Source organism: Dipteris shenzhenensis, chromosome 5, assembly GCF_047967505.1.
Source record: "Dipteris shenzhenensis isolate YYH24624 ecotype China chromosome 5, Dip_SZ_1.0, whole genome shotgun sequence".
Taxonomy (NCBI): domain Eukaryota; kingdom Viridiplantae; phylum Streptophyta; class Polypodiopsida; order Gleicheniales; family Dipteridaceae; genus Dipteris; species Dipteris shenzhenensis.
The window spans coordinates 5,303,008-5,330,876 of record NC_141600.1 but is presented as its reverse complement, the minus strand read 5'-3'; the positions used below and the strand labels follow the sequence as shown (position 1 = coordinate 5,330,876).

The following is a 27,869-nucleotide window of genomic DNA, read 5'->3' as shown; positions in this document are numbered from 1 at the left end:
CTATCAAAGTTTGCATCGAAAGAGGACAGCCAAGTATGTGCTTACTTTGTCCAACGCTTGGATTAGGCTAACCAAGATTAGTTGTGTTGACCTTGGTTTAAGATGATCAATTTTCTAGGTGATTGTTCCAAGTGAATGTCAAAAGGAATTTGCAAGTATGCCGATGAGAAAGAAGTAGAGGTTCTTTCTCTCGTTAGAAAAAACATATATGTGCGTACCTTCAACAGAAATACACGGGTGTCGCAAAACATAGTTCAACAAAATAGGATGGGGAAGTAGGTCGACTCATGTGCATATATGTGGCACTCAACTCACAAAGGTTGAATGCAAAAGATCATTGCAAACGTTGGGCGCAATATGTTGCACGTGTTTGTCTTGTATGAATTTTGGTGTGGTAGTCATGCGCAAGTATCAAGGAATAATCTTGAGTATAAAAAGTAAAATTGGCAACATTTAGATTAGGGGAATCACAAATGTTTGGAGGGATCTCGAGAAATCAGTGGGACTTTAGCAAATTTTCCTTTCCCGAACTAAGTATAACATAAATATTGACTTCTACATTGGGATAAATTTTGTTGACAATACGAAGAGTCCTCACCCACATCAAAGAATAGGCTTTGACTTGTTGAGGCACTTCTTGACATAACAGGGGGGGGGAGGCCATTCCCAAGGAGGGTAGTAGTGGTGATGAGGATGGTGATATTCAAGGGATATGTGTTTAAACTCAAGGTGTGATGAGTGTGGGTGTCGAGTGCTATAGCTCAAATGCATGGATATTCACCCCCTCTAGCCCTTTGGAGAAATGCACAAGTAATGTCACTCAATGACTCAAAAACATGTAGCATATGGTTGAAGTATAGAGAACATTCAAGCATGTGTGTGAGCACCTTGGCTAAAATGCGTAAGAATATGAAATAGGAGGATGTTGAAGCATAAAATCACTAAAACAATGAGACTAATGGCAATAGCACATGAGTGTTTTAAGCTGAAGTTGTAAATATATAAGGCTCAAAGATTGGGGGCATTAGACTGTGAGGATTTATGAGGGTCTTCAATGATACGAGGCAAAGTAGGATTGGAAGAGGATGAATAAGGAGACTCCTTATTTGCTTATATATTGGAGGCTTTTGGAGTCTGGTGCAAGTGGTAGTTGATCCCTCTATATAGATGGATATCCATGCAAATGAATCATGCATACACTCATGAGATTTGAAGCCTTCTTTTTTTTATCATGGCCTTATCATGGCCCCTAGTGGGTCTATTTGACTATGCACTAGCAACGATAACAATTTGCATGCAAGACATTAAGACTTGAGGGCATTTTGGGATGTCCCAATGGTGTGTGTAATGGAATTTATGGTACTTTGGCCTCCCCTTTACCTAGTATCCATGGCATTTGTGATGCTTGAACATTGAGGCCACGAACTATTGTTGCTAGTCCCTAGCGTGCCGTACATGACTGCTACACAAATTGGACCAATGATTGCATTGTGCAGCCCTCCAAGATCTTGGACTAAGGTTCCTTGGCAATCTTGGTTATCATGTTGCTTAAGCTCTCAAAGCTTTAGAGCCTTAAGGACCCTATTCTAAGAGCACTAGTTGAGCTAGCTCTCAATCCATGAGCCCAAAAGGGCAATACGAGATCCTATATTTCTATGAGCCACAAACAAGAAGAAATAGGGGGTTTAGCTTTGTCTTACCCTCTGGCCACATAAGAGGCTTTTGCCTTACAAGTCTTGAGGAGAAGGGGGGATGTGATTCACTTTATCTTGAGTTTTCAACCTTCTCAAGAAAAAAGAAGCGTCTCTTTCTCTCTCTTTTATTGATTCACTTCCATTGACCCCCTTTGTCCACACAAATTTCAACCTACGAAAAGGTACCTTAAGGGTACTTCTAAAGATATTTAAAAAGACATACCAAATCTTTGCATCAAAAGATAATTCAACCTAAGAGAAGTAGAGTGATGTGAAAGACGGATATGGTCCAAGGCAAGGAAGTTAATAAAAAAGACCACATAGAGTACTCACAACAGGGTCTAAATAGTCACAAGATTGCACATGCACAGTTCCCATTAGTGGTGCTTGGTAAGTCGGGAGGATCTATAAAGAAAATAAGACAATTGAATTCCCATTGTTGATATGCTACTAATGAAACTAAGAACTAGATGTGCAACATGGGTGATATGGTGTTACTCATAATTAACATGACAAGACTTATGTGCCCCTCCTAAAAGATTTTTGGCATGGACATTACACAATACTATTTCATATTCCAGCACTGGTGTGAGAGTAGTATGAATATATTGGATCACCAGATGTTTAAGAACAAGTCCCCTCTCCTCACTTATTTTTAGCACACTACCAACACTAAATCACTTATGAGACACCCAATGCAAGACTTCATCCAATAAACCTTCTAATACCACACACATCCATAGGAATCCCCCACAATTCATTTTAGCGCGATAAAGTTCTCAAGTTTCACTTTGGAAGAAAGTTTTGTAGAGTCATAGTTAAAAGTAAACATGTATAAATTGAAAAAGCCTTTGTAACATGCAAATCATAAAATCTGTTCGTTTACAAATAGTGTAAGGCATGTGCATGTGCCATGATGTGTCCACACACGGACCATGTGCGGGCGAATGCATGTATACATGCATGGGCATTTATGTGTGTTTTATGCAATGTGTCAAGATAGATAGATAGATAGTTAGATAGATAGTTAGATAGATATATATATATATATATATATAGAGAGAGAGAGAGAGAGAGAGAGAATCATACTTGGGAGCAAAACATTAAGGCTTGTGATTTATAACTCATGTAGTCTCATTGTCTATTAGCAATATTTTCTTTTACAATTAAGCTTCTATTTAGAGGCCGGCTCTTCAAGTTGATGTGTGACCAGGGTTGATTGCATACAACCCCACAGATCCCCAATGCTTGTTGCAGGTTAATGCTGCAACGCTTTTGGGACACATCAAGCATTAAGTGTACAAATCTTACATGATCTATATATACCATCAGACTGACAAAATACAGTCGTACACAGAGAGTAGCTGGAGAGCTTGCTTCAGAGTCTCCAAGTACGACAGGAGATTTACAAACAGCATCTTCACAATTTGGTGAAAGTTGGAGCACTACGAAGGCCCCATCATAGTGATACTGCATATCCTCTCGCTGTACATATTTACAAGCATTTACTAATTGACCGTTGGAAGTGAGCTCGGTCTGAGGGATTTACCCTGAGCTATACTGAGGTTCCACAACCATGCCTTTGGCACTTTGCATGAGAAGATCATAGTTGATTGAGGCCAACTGCGACAAATTCTGCAGCCATAATCCGTTCCAAGGTTAAATCAATGCCATGGAGTAATAAGGGTGACACTTTTGAAGGAAATTAAGGTGATTAATGCTGATAATTCACAATTTTTATCTCTCTTCTGTCAGATTCACCAAAGAGATGTGGCATGGTTCTCAAATCACGCCAAGTTTGCCTGCCATAGCTGATAACATGGTGGCTCAAAATAAAGATATTCGAACTTACACTAAAATCAAAATAAAAAAGGATTATTGTGATATCAGCAGGCCGCAGTCTGGACAAAAGCTTCATAAGGCAAAGTTTGTGTGTTTGCCAATGCGGCCAAAACATAAACCAGATGAATTAGGAACATGTCCAAACTTACACTACAAAATCAAAATAAAGAGTGCCGTTTTAATCTCATTATAGTGACCCACAAGGCTAAAAGCCTTTAACTCCATCAGAGATACCAGGAACTAGCCAGCGTGACATCCTCACCAATGTCATCGGTGCCCAGCTAACAGTTGCAGACCGTAATAAAAACTTATGCTCTTAAACATGCACCAACTTCAACACACACCCATGAGCATCCATTTATATGAGGGCTAATAAAAACTAGAGGAGCCTACATTCTCTTCATCAACTACAAGTAACCTGTTGAGCAGAGAGTAATTTGCTTTAATCTCTCCCAAATGAGCATTTATTAAGCAAAAGGCTTAAAAGAGACATTATAGGCAATACAATGAAAAAAAAGGAAGGATTATAAGTTATCACAATATATGAAGATGAAAAAGAGTTTTAATAAGCCTTTTTGCTACATCAGCAAACTGAAGCACATACTAATTCATCATTTGATTGTGCAATCATAAAGAAGCCCTCTTAGAAATCATAGATGCTAGACCAATTTGTTCAATTTACCAAGCGACAGCTCACATCACCTCATAACATATTCAGATATCTGGCAGTGCTTTTCCTGATACAATGTATGAAACAACTCTGCTGATTTCCCCCCTTTCCCCGCGGTATGCGAGAAAAAAAGCATACACAGAAAGTAAAGTGGAAATTCAAAACCTACCGTGTATAGGGAGTCAACCCCACAGATACATTCACCCTGTCCAGTTACATGGATTATTTGCTCTTTCAAAAGCAATTATTTTTCAGCGCCTCTTTCTATGCAACAGCCATTTCAGAAATTCAATTACGGTGTAAAGAAATCTGTTAGGCACAAAGCAATAGCACAGGCGACACTAGAGTTCAAATTTTGTTATAAAAATGGGCAAAGATACATCCCAATTGAGAATAAAGGCTTGCCTAATGGACCTCCTTTCACGAGCCCAAACATCTTTTGAACACAGCCCTTTTGGTTGAATTAGAAATAGCACATTTGACATTTCACAGGTCAAGGACTACAATTTACCTTGAAGGAAAAATTACTGAAAGAAAACTTTGAGGATGATGTGCTTGAAAATTCCACCAGGTCACTGGGCTCATCCATCTGAAAGTTAACACACAACAATTCACAATAACTAATCATATTGTATTCACAATAATTTCAAAATGCAAGTTTCCAGTTAACTGGATCATTCATTCCTCTGAAAAGAGATATGCTAAGCACCCGCTCATCTGTTCTGCTGCTCATTGAGTTGCTACTTCCACTGTTGTTATCCACATTACCACAGAAGCCAACAGTCTCATGCACTGACTTGTGAAGGCCTTCTGCAGCATTCCAAATGGGGCGACAGGTGAAATAACTTGTATCATGAGCACTTTCGGGGGTAGGGACGAATGCAGCCTGCAAATACAGTAGTGTTTTGTCAAAACACAGCGAAAACCCACATGGCTAACTTGTTGCATGTCTGATGTTACATTTTGAAAATCTGATGTTGACTGTGTAAATGTCTAATGCAGTGTCAAATCCTAGAATGCCAGCCATACTGTTCATATAACAGAAAGGTCAGAGGATCCAGCTTTAACGCAACTATGGCCGAATATAGGAGCAGAAAATAGGCATTCCAGCTATGACAGACTACTCTTGGCCGTGCAAGACATAAGTGTGAAGGGACAGAATGAATTCATCCACAGATTTTTGGGGCCACAATCATTAGCAAGCTTAAGGTTTCTTCAGCATCTTGTTTCAAATGCAAGTAATTCTGACAATAGGCATAAGCAAGCATCAGGCTTTATTTACAGGCGGGAGGCTATACATATGCATGACCACTCTCAGTGATAGGTAGCTCACTACAGCCTTATTCAAATCAATAATCAACTGCATCCAACAACTGAACAAAGCTTCGCATGTTTTATCCACATGAGAATCCATCCATTTTTCTGAATATGTCTCTACCTCTAAAAGCCAAGTGGAAAGAGCACACCTCACCACATGATAGTCACCCATAGGGTAAAACTCTAAATCCATCATACATAGCAGGGAGTAGCTCCAATGGCATCCCCATCAATGCCAACACCAAATATAAGTATAGGCCATTGTATTAACACAAGCCCACATTCAGCCAACACTCCCAGCAGCAGAAGATAATAGAAATGTTTGCGTGCTAACTGAAATCTCACTTCGTTCCTTAATGTGTACACAAGTGCATAGAGAGAGATGCACCCAACTGCCAGGCAAGGGTAAGGCATTTCTCACATCTGTGTCCAACCAAGAGTGGCAATGCATTCCACAAGTACAAAACAAATGGTCAAACAGCCTCAAGACTTGAAATGCATCCACATTGTCCCTCTAAGGGTCTAGCAATCCCACAATCCACTAACCGTCCTCTCAGGCCGACAATGCATCAATACAGTTCTCACACTAAGCAAATGACCTAATACAGGAAGAATTCCACACACTGCCCCTCTGGCTCCAATGTGGTTACACCCTCTATAACTGGGTGTCCAATCACAACTTGAATGGCCAAGAGGGGCTTCCAACAACAAAAGAGCAATAATAAAGCTCACAAAGGACAAATGAACTCCAAAAGGAAGTCAGAATATCCATACCCACTGTCCATGGCAGAGGGGCAAGCTCTATCTTGCACCTATCCTCTATTCAGGCCCCTAGGGGTGTAGAAATGGCTTCCACTCAAGGGGAAAAGAGAGAGAAAGTGAGGATGAAGATTGTGAGACCTGAAAAGAGAAGGAAAAGCAAGGCTCACAGGTGTAGAAGCTAGAAGCAGGAGAGAGAAGCTGTTCTGCAAAGGACAGAACCCCAAAATGGAAGCACGCAGTCCCGAGCAGCTCCAAATCCCTGCCTTGAAGTGTGTGCCAGCTCCAAAAAAGCCCGTACAGCAGCAGATCCAGTCCATGCAACAGCAATACCTCCTCGGGATGCATGCCAAAGGTAGAAACAACCATACAGCTTGGGGAAAAACAAGGGAACCAGCCCACACTGCTTCCGTACAACCACCCTAAAGGCTCCATACAGTCCATACGGAACCTAGGGACAAGACTTAGCAGCATTGGAAAATGTGCCAGCCACAAATTCAGGCCAAAATGCAGCAAAAATCAGCCGTACTATCACCTCGGAATGCATGAAATTGAGGGCAGCCCAAAAGAGACGTCAAAATCCATACCTTAGGCTTGGGATGAGAGGAAGGGTATGTAGGCTTGCATGAGGAATTGCCACGTGGCTCCTCATTAAAGTCTAACCCCCAAAACCAATGACAACATTGGTTTTCCCCCACATTAAAGCTCTAACCCTCTCCAACCAATGAAACATTGGTTTTCCTTGGGCCCAACATTTAGACCCCTCTTAGCCTTGCCTTAACCCAGCACTTGAGCTTAGTGGGTGCTCTAGAAATCGAACTAGGGACTTCTAGGAAGTTGACACTTCGTCTAGGCCACTCCCCGTGGCTAGTAGGGAATTCAAGGAAGTAGACACTTCCTCTAGGCCAATCCCTCGCGGCCAAAATATCCACGGGAGTAGCCACGGGTTTAGATGCACTTGAAATTCACGACCCCATGACATACCCTCCTCTTGAGTCGGCAAACAATCTCATTTGTTGTTGCAAATTACAACAAATAAACAACAATGGAAAAGGCATGAATAGCCCATATCGGACAATACATGATCTGTATGATACAACCAGTAATGCTGATATGGTCTAGGAAAGCATGCGATTCAATCCATACATCAATGCATCACCTGTGTGGAGTGACTAGTACAGTCACCGTAGAGATCCCATAGAAGAATATTCTCAACAATCAATACCTCGGGTGAGACCTGTAGTGTCACCAAGCAACCTCTAGATATCCTGTGAGCTGTCTCATGAGGGAGCGGGGTGCTACCCCCCTCTCGAGCACCAGGCAATGCTCCAGACCTGTGCTCTGCTGAACCTGAATGAGCATGTACTGCAGTGGGCTCGAGCTGAATTGCTTCGAGGTAGAGCTGCAATACCCTAGGTGAATATGCCAGTTCACCTTCCTCCATGCACTTCAGATCCAGTGCTGAGTAGTTCTGAAACTTAACCAGATATCTTCTGGAAACTCTACCTCTGACTTTCCTTTCACGGTGTGCCAAAATCTGTTCCAGAACCAAAATCTCATCCAGTTCCTCCACTTCAGGCAACATCTCCTTGGAAAGACTTCAGCAAACTCACATGAAAGGCATTGTGAATTGTCCAATGGCATAATAGCTTCAGCATGTAAGCTACATCATTTATCTTTTGCAAGACTTGGAAAGGTCAATAGCATTGCATTTTCAGGTTGGTGTACACCTTATCCTTTCCTTTCATCCGCCTAAGTCTTGCTTTCTAAAAACGCAGCGGGCATTTGTCAACCCAAATGGCATCACGAGAAATTCATACAAGCCAGCCTGAAAGATGTCTTGTGCACATCCTCAGGTCGTATCTTGATCTGATGGTAGCCACTCTTCAAATCTACCTGGCTGAACATTGCAGACCCCTCTAACCTATCCAAGATATCATCAATCCTAGGTATCGAAAATTTGTTCTTAATGGTTATCTTACTCAGAGCCCTATAACCTATGCACATCCTCCACGAGCCATCCTTCTTTTGCACAAGCAAGACCGGGAAACAATAGGGCGAGGAGCTGGGCTGAATTGTTACCCTTCTCCAAGAGTGTTGGAATCACGATTGCATATACAAGCTAAGCTATGATTCTGAATCAACCTTACGTATCAACTCACATGCGATATAGACTGCAGCAATTCTAAATTACCACGGCTTATACAAATTCATGAATAAGAGAGGCAGATTATGACGCAGCAAAATTAATCAACCAAGAGGGAGAGAACTCCTCGACTCTTATAGCCTCACCACTACTGTGGATTGTTGGCTTTACAACATGACACAATTGACTGGACTAGGGACCCTACGACCTTTACGAGCAGCTGCTCTACACAGAAATGTAAACGACTCTCATCACGACAAAGAGAAAGAGCTCAAGGCTCTGACCTAGCTTTTCACGTTGATCCAAGCCGCCTTGATTGGAAGTTGCCAAAACTGAGAACCGCCTAAGCACCAAGTGCCATCCATGTATAGCTCTGCCACTTACCCGGCCAATCAAGAAGCTGGCTCTAGCATGATCCAATGGGATTGCGCCTTCCAGCGACGTCCAGCATGGTCCAGTAATGAAGATCCACAATGACGAGTCCTTTAGACCTTAGGATCCAAAACACCTCCCCATGAGGGACATATTTCAATAATCCCATGGTCTCCCAATGAGGCTTTTGCCAACAAGGAGATCCTTTACTTGATTCATTATCTCCTCCTGTTGGGCTGCACTAACCCTATAAGGAGGTTGGTTTGGTGTGCTGCTACCTGGAATTACATCTATGGCATGGTCCTCAGGGCGTGTTCTGGAGGTAATTCCTATGGTAGGGAGTCAGAAAAACGTTCGTGAAACTGAAAAAGTAAATCTGTGCTCTCTTTCTCCAGCTTAGAAAAATTACAGTTTTCTTCTACTGGCTGTTTTTCTGTAGCAAAAACTAAGTACTCAGAAAGAAGCTTTTTCATTACATTTGAAATGGCCGAAGCCGATACAACCAGGATAGATTCTCCCTTCAGTTTAGCATCCAAAACATAAGTTTTCCCTCAGTGAGTCAAAGTTAGAGTTCTGTTTCTGGCATCCAAAAGTGCTCCCTTCCTATGGTGCCAAGGTATACCCAGCAAAACATCACCCCCATTCAGCGGCATAATGTAGCACTCCTCAGTGTCCACGTAGGTCTGAATGAGCATGCAGAGCTTCCCAATGATCGGTGTAACTGACTCACTATGCCCTGGGCAAGCTATATCTGTGTCACATAGTGGTCCCATATCTTCAGCCTTTATGCCCAATTTCCCAGCCAGCTCTGGCGTTATAAAATTGGCTCTCGCCCCTGGATCAAAGAAGAATCAAGTCATGAATTTTACCCCACGCTCTGCGTAACTCCGTGGCATCCACATCTTGTATAGCTCTAGTAACATATGGCATACAACCATCCGTGGGTTTGGGATTCTTACCCCTGTGCTCATCCTTCTTTTCGCCCTTGTTCTCACTCTGATCCGATGAGGGAAACTTCCTCCTTCTGTGTGGGCATTCATGTGCTCGATGGCCCTCTTCCTTGCATATGAAACATTTGTTGGCATCATACAGGGCCTTCTTCTCTTCCTCTGACAATTTCTTTTTTGAAGTGACCCTCGCCTCTGTCCTGCAACAAATCTAGACTTGATGGGCTGTTCAACTCTTCAAAAATGTTTATAGCCTCCTTGCTTGCTGCCCCTAAACTTTTGTGCTTCCTGGTTGCTAGCCTTGAAGCCCGAAGTCTTCCCCTGCAAGAAAGGATAAGATGCCGTGGCATTTTCTATCAGTTGGAACATATTGGAGACTTTGGTTTTGGTGCAGTAGTCCCGAATTTCCTTTGGCAGCCACAACAATACTTTTCGATCTGTTTGGACAGCTCCACATGCCTCTGAGAACTCACGGGTAGCAAGGCTTCTTACCCCTGTGCTCATCCTTCTTTTCGCCCTTGTTCTCACTCTGATCCGATGAGGGAAACTTCCTCCTTCTGTGTGGGCATTCATGTGCTCGATGGCCCTCTTCCTTGCATATGAAACATTTGTTGGCATCATACAAGGCCTTCTTCTCTTCCTCTGACAATTTCTTTTTTGAAGTGACCCTCGCCTCTGTCCTGCAACAAATCTAGACTTGATGGGCTGTTCAACTCTTCGAAAATGTTTATAGCCTCCTTGCTTGCTGCCCCTAAACTTTTGTGCTTCCTAGTTGCTAGCCTTGAAGCCCGAAGTCTTCCCCTGCAAGAAAGGATAAGATGCCGTGGCATTTTCTATCAGATGGAACATATTGGAGACTTTGGTTTTGGTGCAGTAGTCCCGAATTTCCTTTGGCAGCCACAACAATACTTTTCGATCTGTTTGGACAGCTCCACATGCCTCTGAGAACTCACGGGTAGCAAGGCTTCTTACCCCTGTGCTCATCCTTCTTTTCGCCCTTGTTCTCACTCTGATCCGATGAGGGAAACTTCCTCCTTCTGTGTGGGCATTCATGTGCTCGATGGCCCTCTTCCTTGCATATGAAACATTTGTTGGCATCATACAAGGCCTTCTTCTCTTCCTCTGACAATTTCTTTTTTGAAGTGACCCTCGCCTCTGTCCTGCAACAAATCTAGACTTGATGGGCTGTTCAACTCTTCGAAAATGTTTATAGCCTCCTTGCTTGCTGCCCCTAAACTTTTGTGCTTCCTAGTTGCTAGCCTTGAAGCCCGAAGTCTTCCCCTGCAAGAAAGGATAAGATGCCGTGGCATTTTCTATCAGTTGGAACATATTGGAGACTTTGGTTTTGGTGCAGTAGTCCCGAATTTCCTTTGGCAGCCACAACAATACTTTTCGATCTGTTTGGACAGCTCCACATGCCTCTGAGAACTCACGGGTAGCAAGGCTTCCCAAAACTTTTTATTGTACTCATCGAGGTTCTTAAAGTTTGCCACATCCAGCTTATGCCATGCTGTCATTATATCCACTTCAAAAGTGGTGGTGAATCAAGCGGATGAGAAGACTTGCTTGAACTCAACCCAAGTGTTAGGGGCTTTACCCTGCAAGACCAAATTGGTCCACCATTGAAGTGCATTGCCCTTGAGAAATGTGGCTGCCTTCCTAACCTTTGATGATTCCATGACGTTCCCACCAGCATAGGCAGCATCAAATTGTCGCACAAAAGTCAATGCCTTCACCATGTCCTGTCCCATTGAATGTCTCAAATTTTAAGGTAGCCCCACCCTCTTTGTAGTCTTTCAATTTGCCCTTGGGTGCAATGTTGTCATACACACGTGGCTGCAAATAAGGAGGTGGCATCTCCTAACCCAAACTGTGTGCATTACTGCCAACTCCCATAGCTGGATTGACCATTCTAGGTCCTATTCCCTGCATCAACTGCATATTCATGGAACCACTCATCATTCCTAGCATCCTCATTTGCATTCCAGGCTGCATCCCTATGTTTGCATACACCATGTTGGCATTTGCAGCCGGCATACCCCCATCATTTGTTGCTGGAAATTTTGCATTCCTAGCTGAAGACTCCCCAGGTATGTGCTAGGCATACGGAGCCCTTCTCTGGGCTGTCCTACCATTGCTTGGAAGACCGACCCTCCTCGGAAATACCCTGGGTGCATCATTGGAGGGAGAAAGGGTTGCTGTCCATAAGTTACTGACTAAAATTGTTGCCTTGTGGGGCATTCCCCATGCCAGGTGGAGTCACGAGTGGCTGTCCACTTGGAGGTGCATCATTATGCATAAGCCTTTGCTTTCTGCCATTCTTCTTGGCTGCCTTTTTGCTCTGGGGAGTGGCCTCCAATATCTAGCCACATTCTGAGTCAACTGTGTCAAAGTGCCCACTGCACTAGCCAATTTCATCTTAAAGAGGGCGACTGCATTTTCAACAAAGGGGTTTCCATCGGGTTTTCCTCGGTATCGCGTTCATACTGTTGTATCTAGATAGAATCTATTCGATTACTTGTCTTATGGCCTCCTAACTTGCGGCCTTTGCACTACTACTGCGAGCGGTCCGAGTTCCCTCGGATTATTTGGCTTGGGGATGTCGGGCTTGAACTTGTACGGAATATGGGTAATAGCCTACAGCAAGCTGCAGTTATTTGTAGGCTAAAGTGAGCCATTGGTAGTAGAGCCTAGGGGTTTCCGGCATACATGTCAAGCCCTATTAAAGCCAAAGCATTTCGAAGGGCATGACGGCTTTCCTGCACGCACTTGGTTGGCTGTTGGGTGCAGAGAGAGCGCAAAGTGTTCCCCCCCTCATCAACTTCATCTTGGGATACCTCAGTGGCATGCCACGAAAGAACATGCCATCCTTGATCTTCTTCACCCTCACTGGTGCTGTGCTCCTCCTCAAAGATTTCTTCTTCCTGCTTTGAGATAGTCTAAGACCTCCCACGGTGTGACATGCTTGCTGGTTTCATGGCTATAACTAGAATGCAACGAGGGATTTCTCCACCTCTATAGGAAGATGGTGATGTTCCGGCAATGGAACCACTGAAACCGACCTTCAATAACTAAAGGGCAGTAACTTAGCAACCACGTCATTTACAGCCATCTTTCAAGCACTTCATTAACCATAAAACCAATAAGAAACAACTTTGAAACAGAAACTGGATGGAGGCTAGAGTGCCCCTGCTCAATGAAACCAAACACGAGACACCACACCAGCCCCAAATACCTTGGCGCCCCTTTCGGTATATACTTAATCGCTTTGGCAATGGAAAATAGTGCTCTTAAACCAAGGGCTCACCCTTGCACTTTGCTACACTAGTAGACCACTGCACAAGCCAGCACTTGGCTTCAATATGCATCCAATTCCAATGCACCCACTAGCACCCAATCGCCAGGAAAGGCTAAGGCATTTCTCACATCTGTGTCCAACCAAGAGTGGCAATGCATTCCACAAGTACAAAACAAATGCTCAAACAGCCTCAAGGCTTAATGCATCCAAACTATCCTTCTAAGGGTCTAGCAATCCCACAATTCACTAACCGACCTCGCAGGGCGACATCAATACAGCTCTCCCACTAAGCAAATGACCTCAATACATGAAGAATTCCGCACACTGCCCCTCTGGCTCCAATCTGGTTACACCCTCTATAACTGGGTGTCCAATCACAGCTTGAATGGCCAAGAGGGGGCTTCCAACAACAAAAGAGCAATAATAAACTTTACAAAGGACAAATGAACTAAATCAAAATATCCACACCCACTGTCCATGACAAAGGGGCAAGCTGTATCTTGCACCTATCCTCTGTCCAGGCCCCTAGGGGTGTAGAAATGGCTTCCAATCAAGGGGGAAAGAGAGAGAAAGTGAGGATAAAGATTCTAAGAGCTGAAAAGAGAAGGAAGAGCAAGGCTCACAGGTGTAGAAGCTGGAAACACGAGAGAGAAGCTGTTCTGCAAAGGAGGGAACCCCAAAATGGAAGCAAGAAGCCCCGAGCAGCTCCAAACGCCTACCTTGAAGTGTGTGCCAGCTCCAAAACAGCCCGTACAGCAGCAGATTCAATCCGTACAACAGCAATAGCTCCTCGAAATGCGTGCCAATGGTAGAAACAACAGTACAACTTGGGGAAAAACAAGGGAACCAGCCCGCACTGCTTCCACACAACCGCCCTAAAGGCTCCATACAGTTCGTACGGAACCTAGGGAGTAGACCTAGCAGCCTTGGAAAACGTGTCAGCCACAAATTCAGGTCAAAATGCAGCAAAAATCAGCCGTACTATCATCTCATAATGTGTGAAATTGAGAGCAGCCGCCCAAAAGAGACATCCAAATCTGTACCTTAGGCTTGGGATGAGAGGAAGGGTAGGTAGGCTTGCATAAGAAATTGCTTCGTGGCTCCTCATTAAAGTCTAATGCCCAAAACCAATGACAACATTGATTTGCCCCCCACATTAAATCTCTAACCCTCTCCAACCAATGAAACTTTGGTTTTCCTTGGGCCCAACATTTAGACCCCTCTCAGCCTTGCCTTGACCCAGCAGTTGAGCTTGATGAGTGCTCTAGAAATTGAACTAGGGACTTCTAGGAAGTTGATGCTTCCTCTAGGCTAGTTCCCACGGCCAGTAGGGAATTCTAGAAAGTAGACGCTTCCTCTAGGCCAATCCCTCGCAGCCAAAATATCCATGGGAGTAGCCACGGATTTAGATGCACGTGAAATTCACATCCCCGTGACATACCCTCTAGCAATATCCACAAGCAAGCAACCCACTAGAACAATGAGATCCCAATGGCTGATCCACACAGATCTTTAAGGCCAAGTGTCTTTCAAGAAATCTTGGACTATGAGCTCCATATGAGCTCTCAACAAGGTACAATACCTTGACCATGTGGCAGGCAGTCTGCTGCCCACATGGCAGCTCTAATATTTTCTTGTTGGTCCCCTAAGTCATCCTCCCCCATGTTTTCATATTCCAACACCATCTATACAAAAGTTTTCATATTGAGTTTGTCAAAAGCTCAAAGCTGCAGAGTGTATGATAAAGACATGTTATCAAAAATTGGCATTATCCATGACAAAACTAATTTCTTACATCTATAGACACACATGATGAGATATTTTGTCTCACACACCCACTTACCAAAGCAAAACTCAAGCCATGATGATGAAGTTTTACCACATGGCAGCAACCAGTTTTACTGCATTCATAAATAGGCACAGTAATACTAGATGTGGGATAAGGCCAAGAGCTGTGCTAAAAGCAGCCCAATAATCCAGAAAGAGAACGGCTCGTGCATTAAGATGGGAAGTGTTGAAGGCATATCACAGTTCTTAGTGAGACAAATGCCCATTCAAACAATTTGTGAAAAGGGAAGTACCAACTATACAGGAATCAGGGCCACTCAATCAAAGCCAGCCAAAGAGGCTTGACTTGATTAGGCTAAGAAGCAATACACCTGGGTAGACTGAACAGGACAACATGGCCGGGAAGATGTATTCTGAATAACTGGGGATTTAATACAATATTTGAGACAAAAATGATTTTTAAAAAATGCAAACAAATCAAAGTGCTCTGGATAGAGACACCAATAAGTACTGAAGAACAAATGCAAGGCATCCATCCAAGTATACCAAACACAAATTTTTGATGTTACATTTCGATTCCCATTTCATCAAGGTGATGCCTCCAACACACACACACACACACACAGATTTTTTTTTAAGGGTGAAATCCATGTAGTTTTATATTACAAGACGCTGTCCCAAAACTAGACCAGCAAATACAAGATCAGAAAATATACACACAGACACTTTTTTTTTTTGTGAAAGAAACTTTCATTAAGAAGAATGTATATTCATTGCTGCCCCAAATACACACACTTTTTTTTTGGGTGAGAATTTTGCCCCCTCCCCGCCCCCGCCCCCCCCCCCACACACACACACTTTTTTTTTTGGTGAAATCCATGTATTTTTATATTACAAGAGGCTGTTCCCAAAGTGGAGAGCAGCAAAATACAAGATCAGAAAATTTTCATTGTAAGACAAGTGAACAGTGTAATCCTTCTCACGAACAGACAGGCAATCACAAAAGGATTGCCTAAGCGACATGTGGAAATAGTAGAACATGGAAGAAGTAGGCTCTCTAAAGAACACACACTTTTTTTTTAGTGAAATACATGTAACTTTATACTACAAAAAGACTGTCTCCAAAGCAGAGATCAGCCAATAGAAAATCAGAAAATCTCAGTATAAGACAAGTAGACAGTATAGCTCGCTAAAGAACACACACACACATATATATAGAGAGAGAGAGAGCACTCCAATTCACATTGGTAAAATAAACATCTAGAAACAAAACAGAATGCAGAATCACCTTTTGTCTCGCTAATGTATCCCAATTCACGTCCTTAAAAAACGGGTGCCTTTTCACCTGCCAGAAAGAAACATAAGCATTCAGACCATCACCTTCTATTGAGAACCCATGTCTTCTTTCAAGTAACTTTCCATTATCGATTGCCAGCACGTGTAGCTTTTGGATATGCATGCAATGCCTACACCAGTGCAAAAAAAGATGCCACTGGCAATTCTAGTCTTAAAAATAAAATCAATAAACGGGTCTAGCTATTGCAATATAAAGGAAAAGCCAAAGTCACTCCTACTAATAATTCTAATGATCAAATGCCCTCTACAGCTCAAGTAGAAGCCAAGGAAAAAAAACCTCAAACAAAGGTTGATAGACCTCGAGGAAAATAGTCTCAACTAAGAGGACTCTTCTGCCTCGTACATGGATTGGTCGGAGGTCCATCATCTAATGGGCATACCCTTGCTCAAAATTCTAGCATGGGTATTACTTGGGCTGCAGTGACAGCGAGTTGTACTCTTTTCTCGGAAGATGGAGTTGCCTTGTTATTGCCTATCCCACAGGATTGGTGTCACAGCAAGATCATGTCTTGGATCTGGATATTGACATGCAGTCTTGATTACACTATTTTGTGTGATAGAGTTTATACATATCTGTAAATATGTGAATATACTCGCACAAATAAAATGTTTGACTCACAAAATTCACCGGGTTATGCGAATTGCAAAAACGGAAAATTGTATGGCATATGTCAAGAGATTACATCCTGATATAATGGCCTTACATAGGAGCATAATCAGCATGGTTATGCAGGCCAGACGAGTCATTTTAAAAGAAATGACATTTTCTATGCAGGAGACAACTCATTTTCTGGAGTGGTAATTCTTGTGAAACATGCTCTTCAGCATAATGTGGATTGTTAAGCGATGTCTTTCAAATGGAAAATAATTCGAGTTTGCCTCAATCTATGCCCCGCAATCGTTGCATAGTAGAGCATTAATCTAGCAAGCTATGCAGCAGTATCCTTGGAGGCAAAATGTCTTTCTTTGTGGCATGTGTTGTTCACTTTGCTAGACACCTTGGGAATGTTGTTCCTTTGTCACATGATGTAATCTCTGCACAGTAGTAAATTATTCAACAATTGGCCCAATTATGTCTCATCATCAAGCCACACAATTTGATTTCAAAGATGGAGAATTGAAAGATGCCATCAGATCATGTGGCGAATGGAAATCCCCGCGTTGGGATGGGGTCTTACAGTGGGGTTCTTTCTGCAATGTTGGAATGCCATTTCAGTTGAATTATTATATATGGGTAATCATGCTTGAGAAATACAACAAATGCTAGCTAGCTGGAAGAAAGCGTCGATGAAACTATTCCCCAAGAAACATTGGTGTGAATCTTTTGCATATTGGAGGCCCATTACACTCATGCTTTCATCTATAAGATGGTTGCTAAGATGATAGTGAGCCGTATCAAAAATTTCTTGCAAGAGGGTTACACCCTACCTAGTATGGGTTCATTTCTTGCAAACATAGTACTAATAATATTGCCAATCAGCCCTTTTGATAGTGTTCCCTTCGTTTGGCAATTTCCCTAACCTTTCTTCCTCTTTTTTTTGTCGCGAGTTTTTTGTGTACTCCTTCAGTGTGTTCCCTTGTTTATATCCTTCGACCCCTTGCTTTGTCTTGCTGCCCTCATTTGTGAGTGTTTTCCTCTACTCTTTTGTGTTTTTGAAAAAATTTCCCTAGTCGTATGCCTGTTGCAGCTAATGTGGGCAATTGGTTGATGCCGAACCTTGGGAGGTTGTTTTGTCTGTAAAGTGCATTATGCAGCAAAAGGTTTTTTTGAAGTTATCATGGCTAATGAGTAGCATAAACAAATGCTTTTAGAGCATTCTCCACTCATTGGCAGCAAATGGTGCATGTCTTACCTTGGTTGCCTACTTAGGACTACCAAGCATTGATAAGACATCGTTGCCCAGTCTAGCTAGTGGTGGTGGATTTTCCACAATGCCTGGCTTCACTTTTACAAAAAATTGCAGCATCATTATGCAAAGTGGTCTGTCCCCCATGCCCGAATGGCAATTCTAACAGGTTTTGCATTCTCTTGGATACGGATATTCCCACTCTAGAATCTACTCCGTCAAGGTTAATAATGTAGCTATGGGTAGTGCATTCTAGAGGCTCCAATGGGGTCTTTCTGCAGGAGCATGCTTTGAGCACAAAAAGTTTGGGCATATGGCTTCGTTGTGTCCCTTGGTGGTGCATAAAATGCCTCCAGATGACATGCCTTCTCCGCTGCAAAATAAGGAAGCCCCTGGCGCATGGCAGAGAGGAAGAGTTTCCTACAGAGGGTGCAGCAAAACAGAGTCTGTTTTGGTACCATACCTCAGAGGTCATTTCCAGAGGTGTTCATACATACTTGGGCAAAATTTTGTACTTGAAATTCATCTATATATATTTCTGCTTTTTGGCTATACATCTGAGTACTCTTTCAGATCTGGATTGTCCTCTTCCTTTCAAGTAAAGCACATGTATATGAGTGGTGTTCTACATTAGTCTTGTGATCTCGGGGTTCGTAGAGTAGTGTTGTCCCTAATCAACAAACCTACCTCTACGTCTTCTACCAATGGTATCAGAGACAAAGGTTATCATCCAAGGATAGCCTTGCTCGTCACACAAAGCCCACGACAACGAAGACCGGGAACCTTCTTCAAACTGAAGGGTGGAGTCCTTGCTGAGGAGGAGGGAGTTCTCACATTCAGAAGTGATTGTGTGGCTTGTAATTATTGCAGGATAGGCCAATAGACTTCAGGTCATTTACACCAAGTCATGGTCCAGCCCACTCATTTTGAACCTCGGAGATACGGGGAAGCTAGACCGAACCCAGTTTCCAATTTGGAAAGTAGAGCTTTAGAGCCATCTAGTGGCCAGGGAGATCTGGGAGATGACGGGAGGCATGCAGCCAAAACCTGCTGATGGGATGGACGCCTAGAGGAAAATTATTATGCCGGCAGACCCAGACAAGCGAAAGAGTGGACCTTAATGCAGTTGCTCTTTCCATGATCAGTGGGACAACTGCGGATCAGTGATACCTCACATCCAGTTGGCGGACACAATGCACGAGACATGGAAGACCTGCAGGAACTCTACGACACCAGGGACGCAGGGACGATTATCATGCTTCAGAACCAACTGTTCAACCTTAAAATAGATGAAAGAGAGTCAGTCCACGACTTCCTGGTGAGGGTAAAGATTCTCAGAGATCAACTCAGACCTGTGGGTCAGAAGATGGACAATAACCAGTTAGCCATGCATCTGGTCAGTAAACTTCCAAAGAGCAACCAAGGGTTGGTGACGACTCTCGCCACTGGAGAACGAACCAGGCCACTCACATTCAAGGAGTTGGATCTGTTGTTGCTTCAAAAAGAAGTTCAAATGAAGTTGTACGATGGGAAGAACAAGGACGATGGCAACAAGAAGGCTCTCATAGCGAAGACCAAGGGTGGCAAATGGAAGCCACAAAAAAAGGAGGATGCCGACGGTGACAACGAGGACGTCCTGACAATGAGAACAAGAAGAAGAGAGAGAATCAAAAGAAGTGCTTATATTGTGAATGCATTCCTTTCTTTGGTTGGATTTGCAAAACTTGAGAAATAGGGTGTTTGCAGATTGACAAAGCACAATTGCAGTAGAAGTGTGCCAGAAGCCAGACTGGTTAAATCCTGAAAGTGCGTGCTTCATTTAGAATCATTTTGCCTTTTACTACTCGTAAGTTGAGCTAATTAGGCATAAGTTTTAAGTTTAATCAATGTCTTATCAAAGGTGCCTCTAAAAATTCTTCTGCGATTACATTTAGATAATGTAAGCATTTATTGTACACGACCCCGCTTTTAAGGCTCGTTACCACGACTATAAAACTTGACTTAACCCCAACCTTTGACCAACTGCTTACTACAAATTGCGGATATGTGCCTAGCCAAGAATAATATGCAAGTTTTTCAAAGAGAAATTCCTTAAGCGATTAAATTTTCCAGTTGAGATCCTTTGACTTTACCCCCAATCAACTCTCTTCTTCTCTTTTCTGGAATCACCCCCTTCCATTGGAGTCAAATTAGAAAAGCAATGCAGCAAGTATGCATTGCTTAGTTGTCCTTGACATGCCAAAATTCATGGAAAGTTCTATTATTAAATGCTCCAAAGCGTGGCCATTTCATGTCACGTGCTTAAATGGTGTGCCTGATTGAAGTAAATTAATGGAGACTAGACAACTGACAAAATCTGACATCAGCCCACGAAAAATGGCTGGAAAAGCTAGGTTGCTAGTAAGCTACATTTTCTAGTGATTCAAGTAGAGGCTCTTCCAAAGAGCTTTACATCACATCTCCCCATTTAAGTAGAGGTTCTTGCAGACTACATTTTCTAAAGGCCCTTGCAAAGAGGTGATCACATCTCACAACAAGGATCCCCCCTCCCAAAGAGCCTCTAACTCATCACACGTCACCTCATGAACTGCCAAATCAATTTCTTTTAGGTGAGTAGCAGAAATTCTCAAACAGACATGTTAAGATTAGGCTCCCCCCAAAAAAGAGGGAGCTAATTTGGCATATCCTGTTCAGAGAATCTCTCACTCAAAAGGATTTTTATTGGAGAAAGATACTTCAGTTTGATGTTTTTCATATTCTTGAGCTTCAACATGCCCTCATGTTTTGATCATAGCCATTCTGATATATTGCTGGCCTTTCATTATCTACAGAAAGAGCACTTTCAATATACAAGGAACTTTCCTTCTCCTTAGCTTAAGCTGAAGTCTGGAGGGTGTTCGCACACCACAACTTGCTGTTTTGAAGTCCCACCAGTGAGAAGACACAACATCACAATTGTGCCTAGTGAAATTTAAGAAGACCTTACAGCATTCCTGAAGAAACTTCAACCAAACCATTAATAATCTAAGGCTACTCAAATCTCAAAGCCTTTCAATCCCAGCAGAAGACAGACCAGCCCATGTTAAAATAAAACAAAATAAGTGGAACTCTTCTCACCCGAGCCATTAGATACAGGAATTACAGATGTAAAACAAATTTCCAATGACAGTCAGTGACCCTTATCATCTAAGGTAGCTCAGAAATAGAGATGTACCTCTGCAGCTCCCTGTGCTCCAAGCCGCAGACGAGGATCTGCAATCAGAAGTCTGTAGGCAAAGAATGGTCAAAGTTCATAGTCCAATCATCAACATCTAAATGATAATAGCAGGACATCGCAAAGACAGTGCAAAGCACAATTGAAGCATGGATGTGAATCTGGAGAAAAATAAATCAAACTGAGCTTAAGCAAAAGTCCACCACGTAACTTCCCTTTCTTCCCAAAAGAGCTCAGATCTTAATTCCCACCATCCTTCACTATATTGTAGATTATATTCAGTTTCTTAAATTGGTTAGAAAGCACAATATAAGCTCGATCTTTCAGCAATATGATGACTAAGTGACCACTCAAAAGCGCGATGAAATCAGCTTCACGCATGACGCATTGCATATAATCAAGCTTCAAAACCATACTTGTCTATTAAATCCCTGGCCTCGCAAGACATGTCTTCTGGAATACGAGGCCATGGTATTTTGCGGTTCAGAATATTGTCGAAGATCCTCTGAAAGACAAACAAATTTGGCAGCAAAGATATTGTCAAAATTTTGACCAGATGCAAACTAAAAACTACAGGACCAAATACACAACTTAAAACTGTTTTCAAGCCTCACACACAGCTTATTTTACATACTATTCTAAAAATGTCTCACTAATGAAATCCTAGACCAAGGTAGTCTCTCCCAGGAGCTAATAACCAAGGTTCAAGCAGAAAACCATTGTCAAATATTTTGCAAGCCAGTAAGATCCAAAGGCAATTTAACAATTAACCTCTAGAAATGCAAATATTTTGCAAGCCAGTAAGATCTGAAGGCAATTTAACAATTAACCTCTAGAAACGCAATCACTCCTTGCACCGCAAGGTACAGAATTTCCTAGTACACCAATGTCCCATGTCAGGCTGCTTAATTGACTATCAGTATTGATTGTGTTTATCTTTGTGTGTTATCCATAGAAGCCTAAGTTTTTCTTCCAGCTTAACTGCTGTGATTCCTAAAGCATATGGGCTTCCTTGGTAACGATGTTCGGCTATCTTTGCTCAAGCAACCAACCTTTTGCATCGGATAGAAGTAAAGTGATGAAAACAGAAACCAATCACATAGTCGAGGAATATTGCTTCCACTGTCTATCACCTTGGCAACACGTCAGCATAATCATCACTTCATTTCAGCATTCCATAGTGATGCCAGAAACACCATGGTCTTGCTGCTTGCAAAACTCATAATATGCAAGTCATGGCTGCTCAGCACTTATGTCAATGTGAGGTCCGCCAAAGGACAGAAGGCATGCAAACGTAAGCCAGGATACAATTGAGAAAACAAGTATGCCACATGCTTGAATCAGTGCTTGCATTCAGTGTCTAATGCACATGGAAACCATTTCACTTAAGACCATGCAAAGTTTGATCATACCACTTGGACATCTTACCCAAGAGGGCTCTGCTATGCATTCTCCCGGTTAATGATACCCAAACCTCCACGAGCTTGCAGGCATGATCACTATCTTTCATGCCACTTGGACTCTAGTATTCCGGGTGCCATCCGATCCTACCCAAGTTGCGCACCAAGCATCCCAGCTTCCCCATGCACCCCTGATGGACGCATCAGCAGGAGGCTATCTACCAAGCTGTGGCAAGAAGGACTTGGTTGACTACCAATGTTCTACCTGCTAGGGAGAGTTTAGCCAAGCTCCAATACAGAAGCTTGCGCCAAACGCTCTCTACAACCGAGGCAATCTGTTGAGCTATCCATGCCCATCTAGCAGCCAAGGTATCTCACTGTCAGCCCCCGCGGGATCCAATGCAAGCTGAAAGCAGCCCCCAGCCTCGGAAGTCCTAAACCTCCTCTATGTAAAGAAGCCAAAAATTTTGGTCCAGTTGATGCGGACTCTGAAGGCCTTACAGTAAATAGCCAAGGCCCCCTAACTACCTCAAGGCTCATTGTTGATCCCTCCACATACAAAGCTGTATCATCTGCAACCTTTGAGTCTAGCAGCTCCTCCACTGGGATCTGCAGCCTCATCCCTATGAGGCCTATTGCCTGAGAACGTAGGAAATAGCCCAAAACCTTTGCTATGGAAAGGAAGAGGAAGGAAGGGGGCAACCCTGCCCAGCTAAGCGAGAGAGAGAAAAGGCCTCTCCCATGTGCCCCCCAACGATTACCTGGCTGGAACTCCTTGCATAAAGAGCTGAAACCCCTCTAATCCACCTCTCCGAGAAGCCCAGTCTCTACATGGTGCCCTCCAAGGACCACCCCACTCTTCATACGCCTTCTCAAAATCCAAGAGAAGGATGGCAAGAGGCTGCGACTCATCCCTGGCCCCAATCCAGTGCCTCCCAAAAACTGAAGTTGTTAGCAAAGATACTACGTTCCTGTACAAAATCGGTCTGCATGTCATGAATCATTCATGAATCATGTCCGACAAGTGGGGCCTCAAACGCAAGCTCAAGACCTTCGCCAAGATCTTGTAGGCGGTGTCTAGTAAAGTGATTGGTTTCCACTACCTAATGTCCGACCTATATCCCCCCTTCGGAATCAAGGAAATCCAACCTCGGCTCAAAGACTACCCTGAGTCGAAAATCTCCTGGCAAGCCAAACAAAGCAAAGTGCACAACGGAAAAAGGTCGGGGTCAAGCCATCCTCCCCTGGGCACTTCTGAGGGAGAGCTTTGAGGGCCTCCTAGAGCTCCTCTTTTGTGAATGGAGCCTCTAGCCGACTGCTCAAGCTCTGCAAGAAAACCGATGGAATCTACGTCCAAATTGCCTCTCGACCTACCAGCGTCACCGGCAACTCCAACTGAAGCAACTGCCGAAAGAAATCCGTGGCTAGCTCAAAAATCTCCTGAGGGTCTGTATGCATCCGTCTCTGCTCGTCCCACAATCTTCAAGCTGAATCCCAGCTGAACGTGGCCCATAGGTATGGAAGAACTACCTAGTCATTCTCTCTCTCTACTATATGCATCTGGCATTGGAGGAGTGGTACGAGAACTAAGCCTGATGAATCTGCCTGGCCTACAAGTCAAGCCGTGCACTCTCATATTTGTCGTTGTGCCACTGGAAACCTGGGTCCTTCTCTCTAAGTCTCTAAATGGATGCTAGGTCTCACTGCAGTGCTCTCTCCTATTGCTGAAGAGCATGCCTCCAACGAAAGGCCTAGGACTGCAACTCCTAATTACTCCATTGGATCGCATCTGCTAACCAGAATGCCAAATCCTCCCTAGGCTCCCCAACTGCTACCTTCAAATCTCGCCTACTTCCTGGTACCTATGGGGCTACCAGGTCTTGTCTACTCCCTCTATTGTCTCTGTCCATCCTACTGAGGGAGGGAGGAGGGGCCAACCCTGACCTCTAGTGCAATCCCTACCTAGGTGGCCCATCTATCTGCAACGCAAACACTATCCTGGTAACCTAGATACCTCTAGCCTCTGTCGAAGCATTACCCCCTCAAGGATCTCAAGGAGAATCATCTCGGGAAGAGACTCTGGGTCCTCCACAACTATCCTAAACCGGGAGAAACCATCATGTGCCACAACTGAAACTGCATTCTCTGTGGGAGACTCCAACATCGTACCGAAACCCCGATCGATGGAAGGAAGGAGAGCTCTATACTCCTGTGGGAGTCTCAGGAATCGCTGAGTCACCAGAAAGTGAGAGACATGGTGGGTTGAGTCCATGTCATCCACCATAAAACCATGGTGTCATGGAAATAGATAAACCAAGTGGGGACCAAGGAGAATAGGGCTCTACTCCACAAGTGCCAATGTGGTGACGGGGAGCTCAGCTGGAGTAGGAAAACGCCTCTCCCGTAAATAGTGACCTCCTGGATGTGGTCCCCTTCTAGTGCCAATCTTGTCTCCTCATGGGTGTGACTCGTGAGGCCGACTATCCTGCCCACTACTGCCTTGTCTTGAATTGACTGCACTGCCTGCTTCACCTGTTGCTTATCATCTAGAGAAAGTAAAACCTTAACGGCTGCGGCATTTGAAGGTGTTGCCATAGAGCCCCTCTCGCCAAACCAAGGGTTGCCACCAAAATTCTCTTTCCCCAAAACAAGCAAGAATGTTGTGCCCCCAGCGAAACAATCAACCTACTCAACTATGACCTATCTCATGCATAAATCTGTGACCTGCCTCCTGCATGTAGCTCTTCAGAAATGTCCCCTCAATATGCATACTAAGAACCACATGTGCTGCCCCAAAAATAATATGCATTATCAGCCATAAGCATACCCCATCATACACGAGCCCAGCCACCGTATGCTGCCCCAAAATGCATAGATCTGGCTGCCCCAAACTCGTGATTTTGAGCAAAAGAAACTGTTTCCAGATTCCAACAGAAAAACAACAATACAGTGGCAGCTGCAAAAACACTGTGGTTGTCGCAAATACAGGATGCTCCAGCTTTCTTCAATTCATTGTTGACAGCTAGAAACTCGATTTATGGGGCTAGGGGGAAGCTGCTAGTTGAGGAACTGCCATGAGCAACTTTGAGCAGGGAAAATGCACACAACTAGCCAGTAAAGTGTGCCTCAATATCTGCACTTTGAGCTTCAACGAAGAACAGCAACCACAAAGACCTCTTTAACAGTGATTTTGTGCAGCAACGGGTTGCCTCTGTATATGCAAAAACCTGTACAGATCTCTATATTAGTAGCTTCGGGCAGCAACATGCCAATGGAGTGGGGGCAGATTGCACAATTAAGGCTCAGCTTCAAAGGAGAGCTAGCAAGGCAGAAAGCTTGTAAAAAGAGGCAGCACGGCAGTTTCCCATTGCAGTCTCATGATGAGCAGATGGCGATTGCTGGTCGACTTCGTTGATACCTTTGTCCTCCACGAACCAACTACTGTGAACCTAGAGCCTAATGAGCATCACTGAGGGCTGAGAAGAGACCACCAATAGCCCCTACCCAGCTCATTGCCTGCAGCACCAAAGCTGGACCAAAAGGCCATTAACGAGTGCTTGGAAAGGGTGTCAGCTACCAAGGAAAGTCAAGGTGCCAAAAGCCAGCCGAAGGGCCCTGGAACTACCGGAATCAGAGGTTACCGCTATGAGGTTCTTTAGATCCTTGGAAAGAGCTGTCGGGGTGTAAGGCATAACCCAACTCTGTTGCTAAGCTGCGCCCTCAGCAAATCTTGACGAAACACTCACTGAACAAGGCGAGAGCAGGTCAGAAAGTTCGACTGGAGGTTATTGGAGGAGGTCATTTCTGCAGCAGCGACCTTGATGCCAGGTGCAACAGGCGCCATAGCTATAGCGATGGAGCTTGGGCTTCTCCAAGAAACAGAGGCACAAGCAGCACGGCACTCTCCAATTTTTTTATCTCCTAGTCTTGGCAATGGAGCGACAAATATGCTATATGGAGAGATGTTTCCATAGCAGGACGAGAACACAATCTCTCTTGCAAGTAAGAATTCCAAAGCCGCGTAACTGCCACTGGCAACTCTCCAAGATATAAGTTTATTGCGGCAAACCTTGTTTTGATAGTCTCATGGGAGACCGCTATAATAGAATAATCGCCATACATGGCCAGAAAAGGTGAGAAACTCAGATTGTAACAAAATAAATTCGTTCTTATATGCTTCCAAACTTTTTTCCATCATGACAAGAAAGAAAGAAGCAGAAGAAGTGAGCAAGGAAGGCTGGTAAGAAGGCGCGACAAGTTGTAGACAAGTAAGGCACTCTCGCAAATGGACGAGCAAGAGCAAATTTGAGGAGGCTAATAGTATATAAGCAGCAAAGGACTAACTAATTTTTGCTATTCTTGACCAAAAAACGACTGTATTTGTTCAAAAGAAGCATGCACACTGCCCATGCACTCGAGCCATTTGTAGGCTCCTAAAAATCCTCGTTGCGACCTGTGCATGTCTCTTCTTTTGTTTTCGCCTAGCGAGTATGTATGGCAGTCCTTGTTGGCAGGCCAATTTGTCAGAGGCAAATTGGGCTCGGGAAGAAGGGCTCTAGGTTCTCTTGCTATCACGGAATATCTGCACGAAGCCATCACTACCTGAAGACGACTGTGGCTGGCCCTACTCCATGAACTTACCAGAGAAGGGTGATCGAAGATGTTGGTAAGCAAATACATGCAAGTGGCTTGAGAGTTTGGAACTCCACATGGATATATTACCCTCTTCCCAGTATAGCATTGACGGCGGACGCTCCTTCAGTCCCGCTCACATATCACGAGGTCAACCAGGTCAGGACCTTCTACAGCTACACATATTCAAGACCTGGTTGGCACCCAACAACTAGCTTCTAGTGAAGCTCAACTTCTACAGGGACCACTGTTTATAGATTTCATAGGAGGGCTTCATTGTTCCACCAGGATCCACCCCACATTCGTTGGGGATATCGATCACGTAATTCCGTGCCTCATCACACCAACTCCATATTGAATTGGACAGACTGAGGGCATACCTCGGGAGAGTTGCATCTGCATCTTGTGTCATTGTCATGAGATTGAGTCAGAGGAGCATTTCACATTCGAGTGCCCTGTGTACTATGAGATTCGAGGTCGTTATCACTATCTATTCAAAGATCGTTTTGGACCCCTCTCCAGCTTCCTTTCTCACCTACATCAGAGATGCCTTGCTGCCTTGATTGTCAGCCATAGAGAGCACTTGC

General features: G+C 43.8%; 1 protein-coding gene across 1 annotated transcript in view; it reads right to left on the bottom strand.

Moving 5' to 3' along the window:
- Window positions 1-2,790: 2,790 nt before the first annotated feature.
- Window positions 2,791-27,869, bottom strand: part of LOC147901543 (putative serine/threonine protein kinase IRE) — a 65,780-nt gene continuing 40,701 nt past the window's right edge. Inside the window, exons 12-17 of the mRNA XM_087375352.1 lie at window positions 21,667-21,755; window positions 21,251-21,302; window positions 16,122-16,178; window positions 4,916-5,092; window positions 4,718-4,795; window positions 2,791-3,329 (exon numbers count right to left, since the gene is read on the bottom strand). Of these exons, the coding sequence (XP_087231478.1) occupies window positions 3,240-3,329; window positions 4,718-4,795; window positions 4,916-5,092; window positions 16,122-16,178; window positions 21,251-21,302; window positions 21,667-21,755 (543 nt within the window). The 3' untranslated portion in view covers window positions 2,791-3,239. The remainder of the gene's footprint in view (window positions 3,330-4,717; window positions 4,796-4,915; window positions 5,093-16,121; window positions 16,179-21,250; window positions 21,303-21,666; window positions 21,756-27,869) is intronic.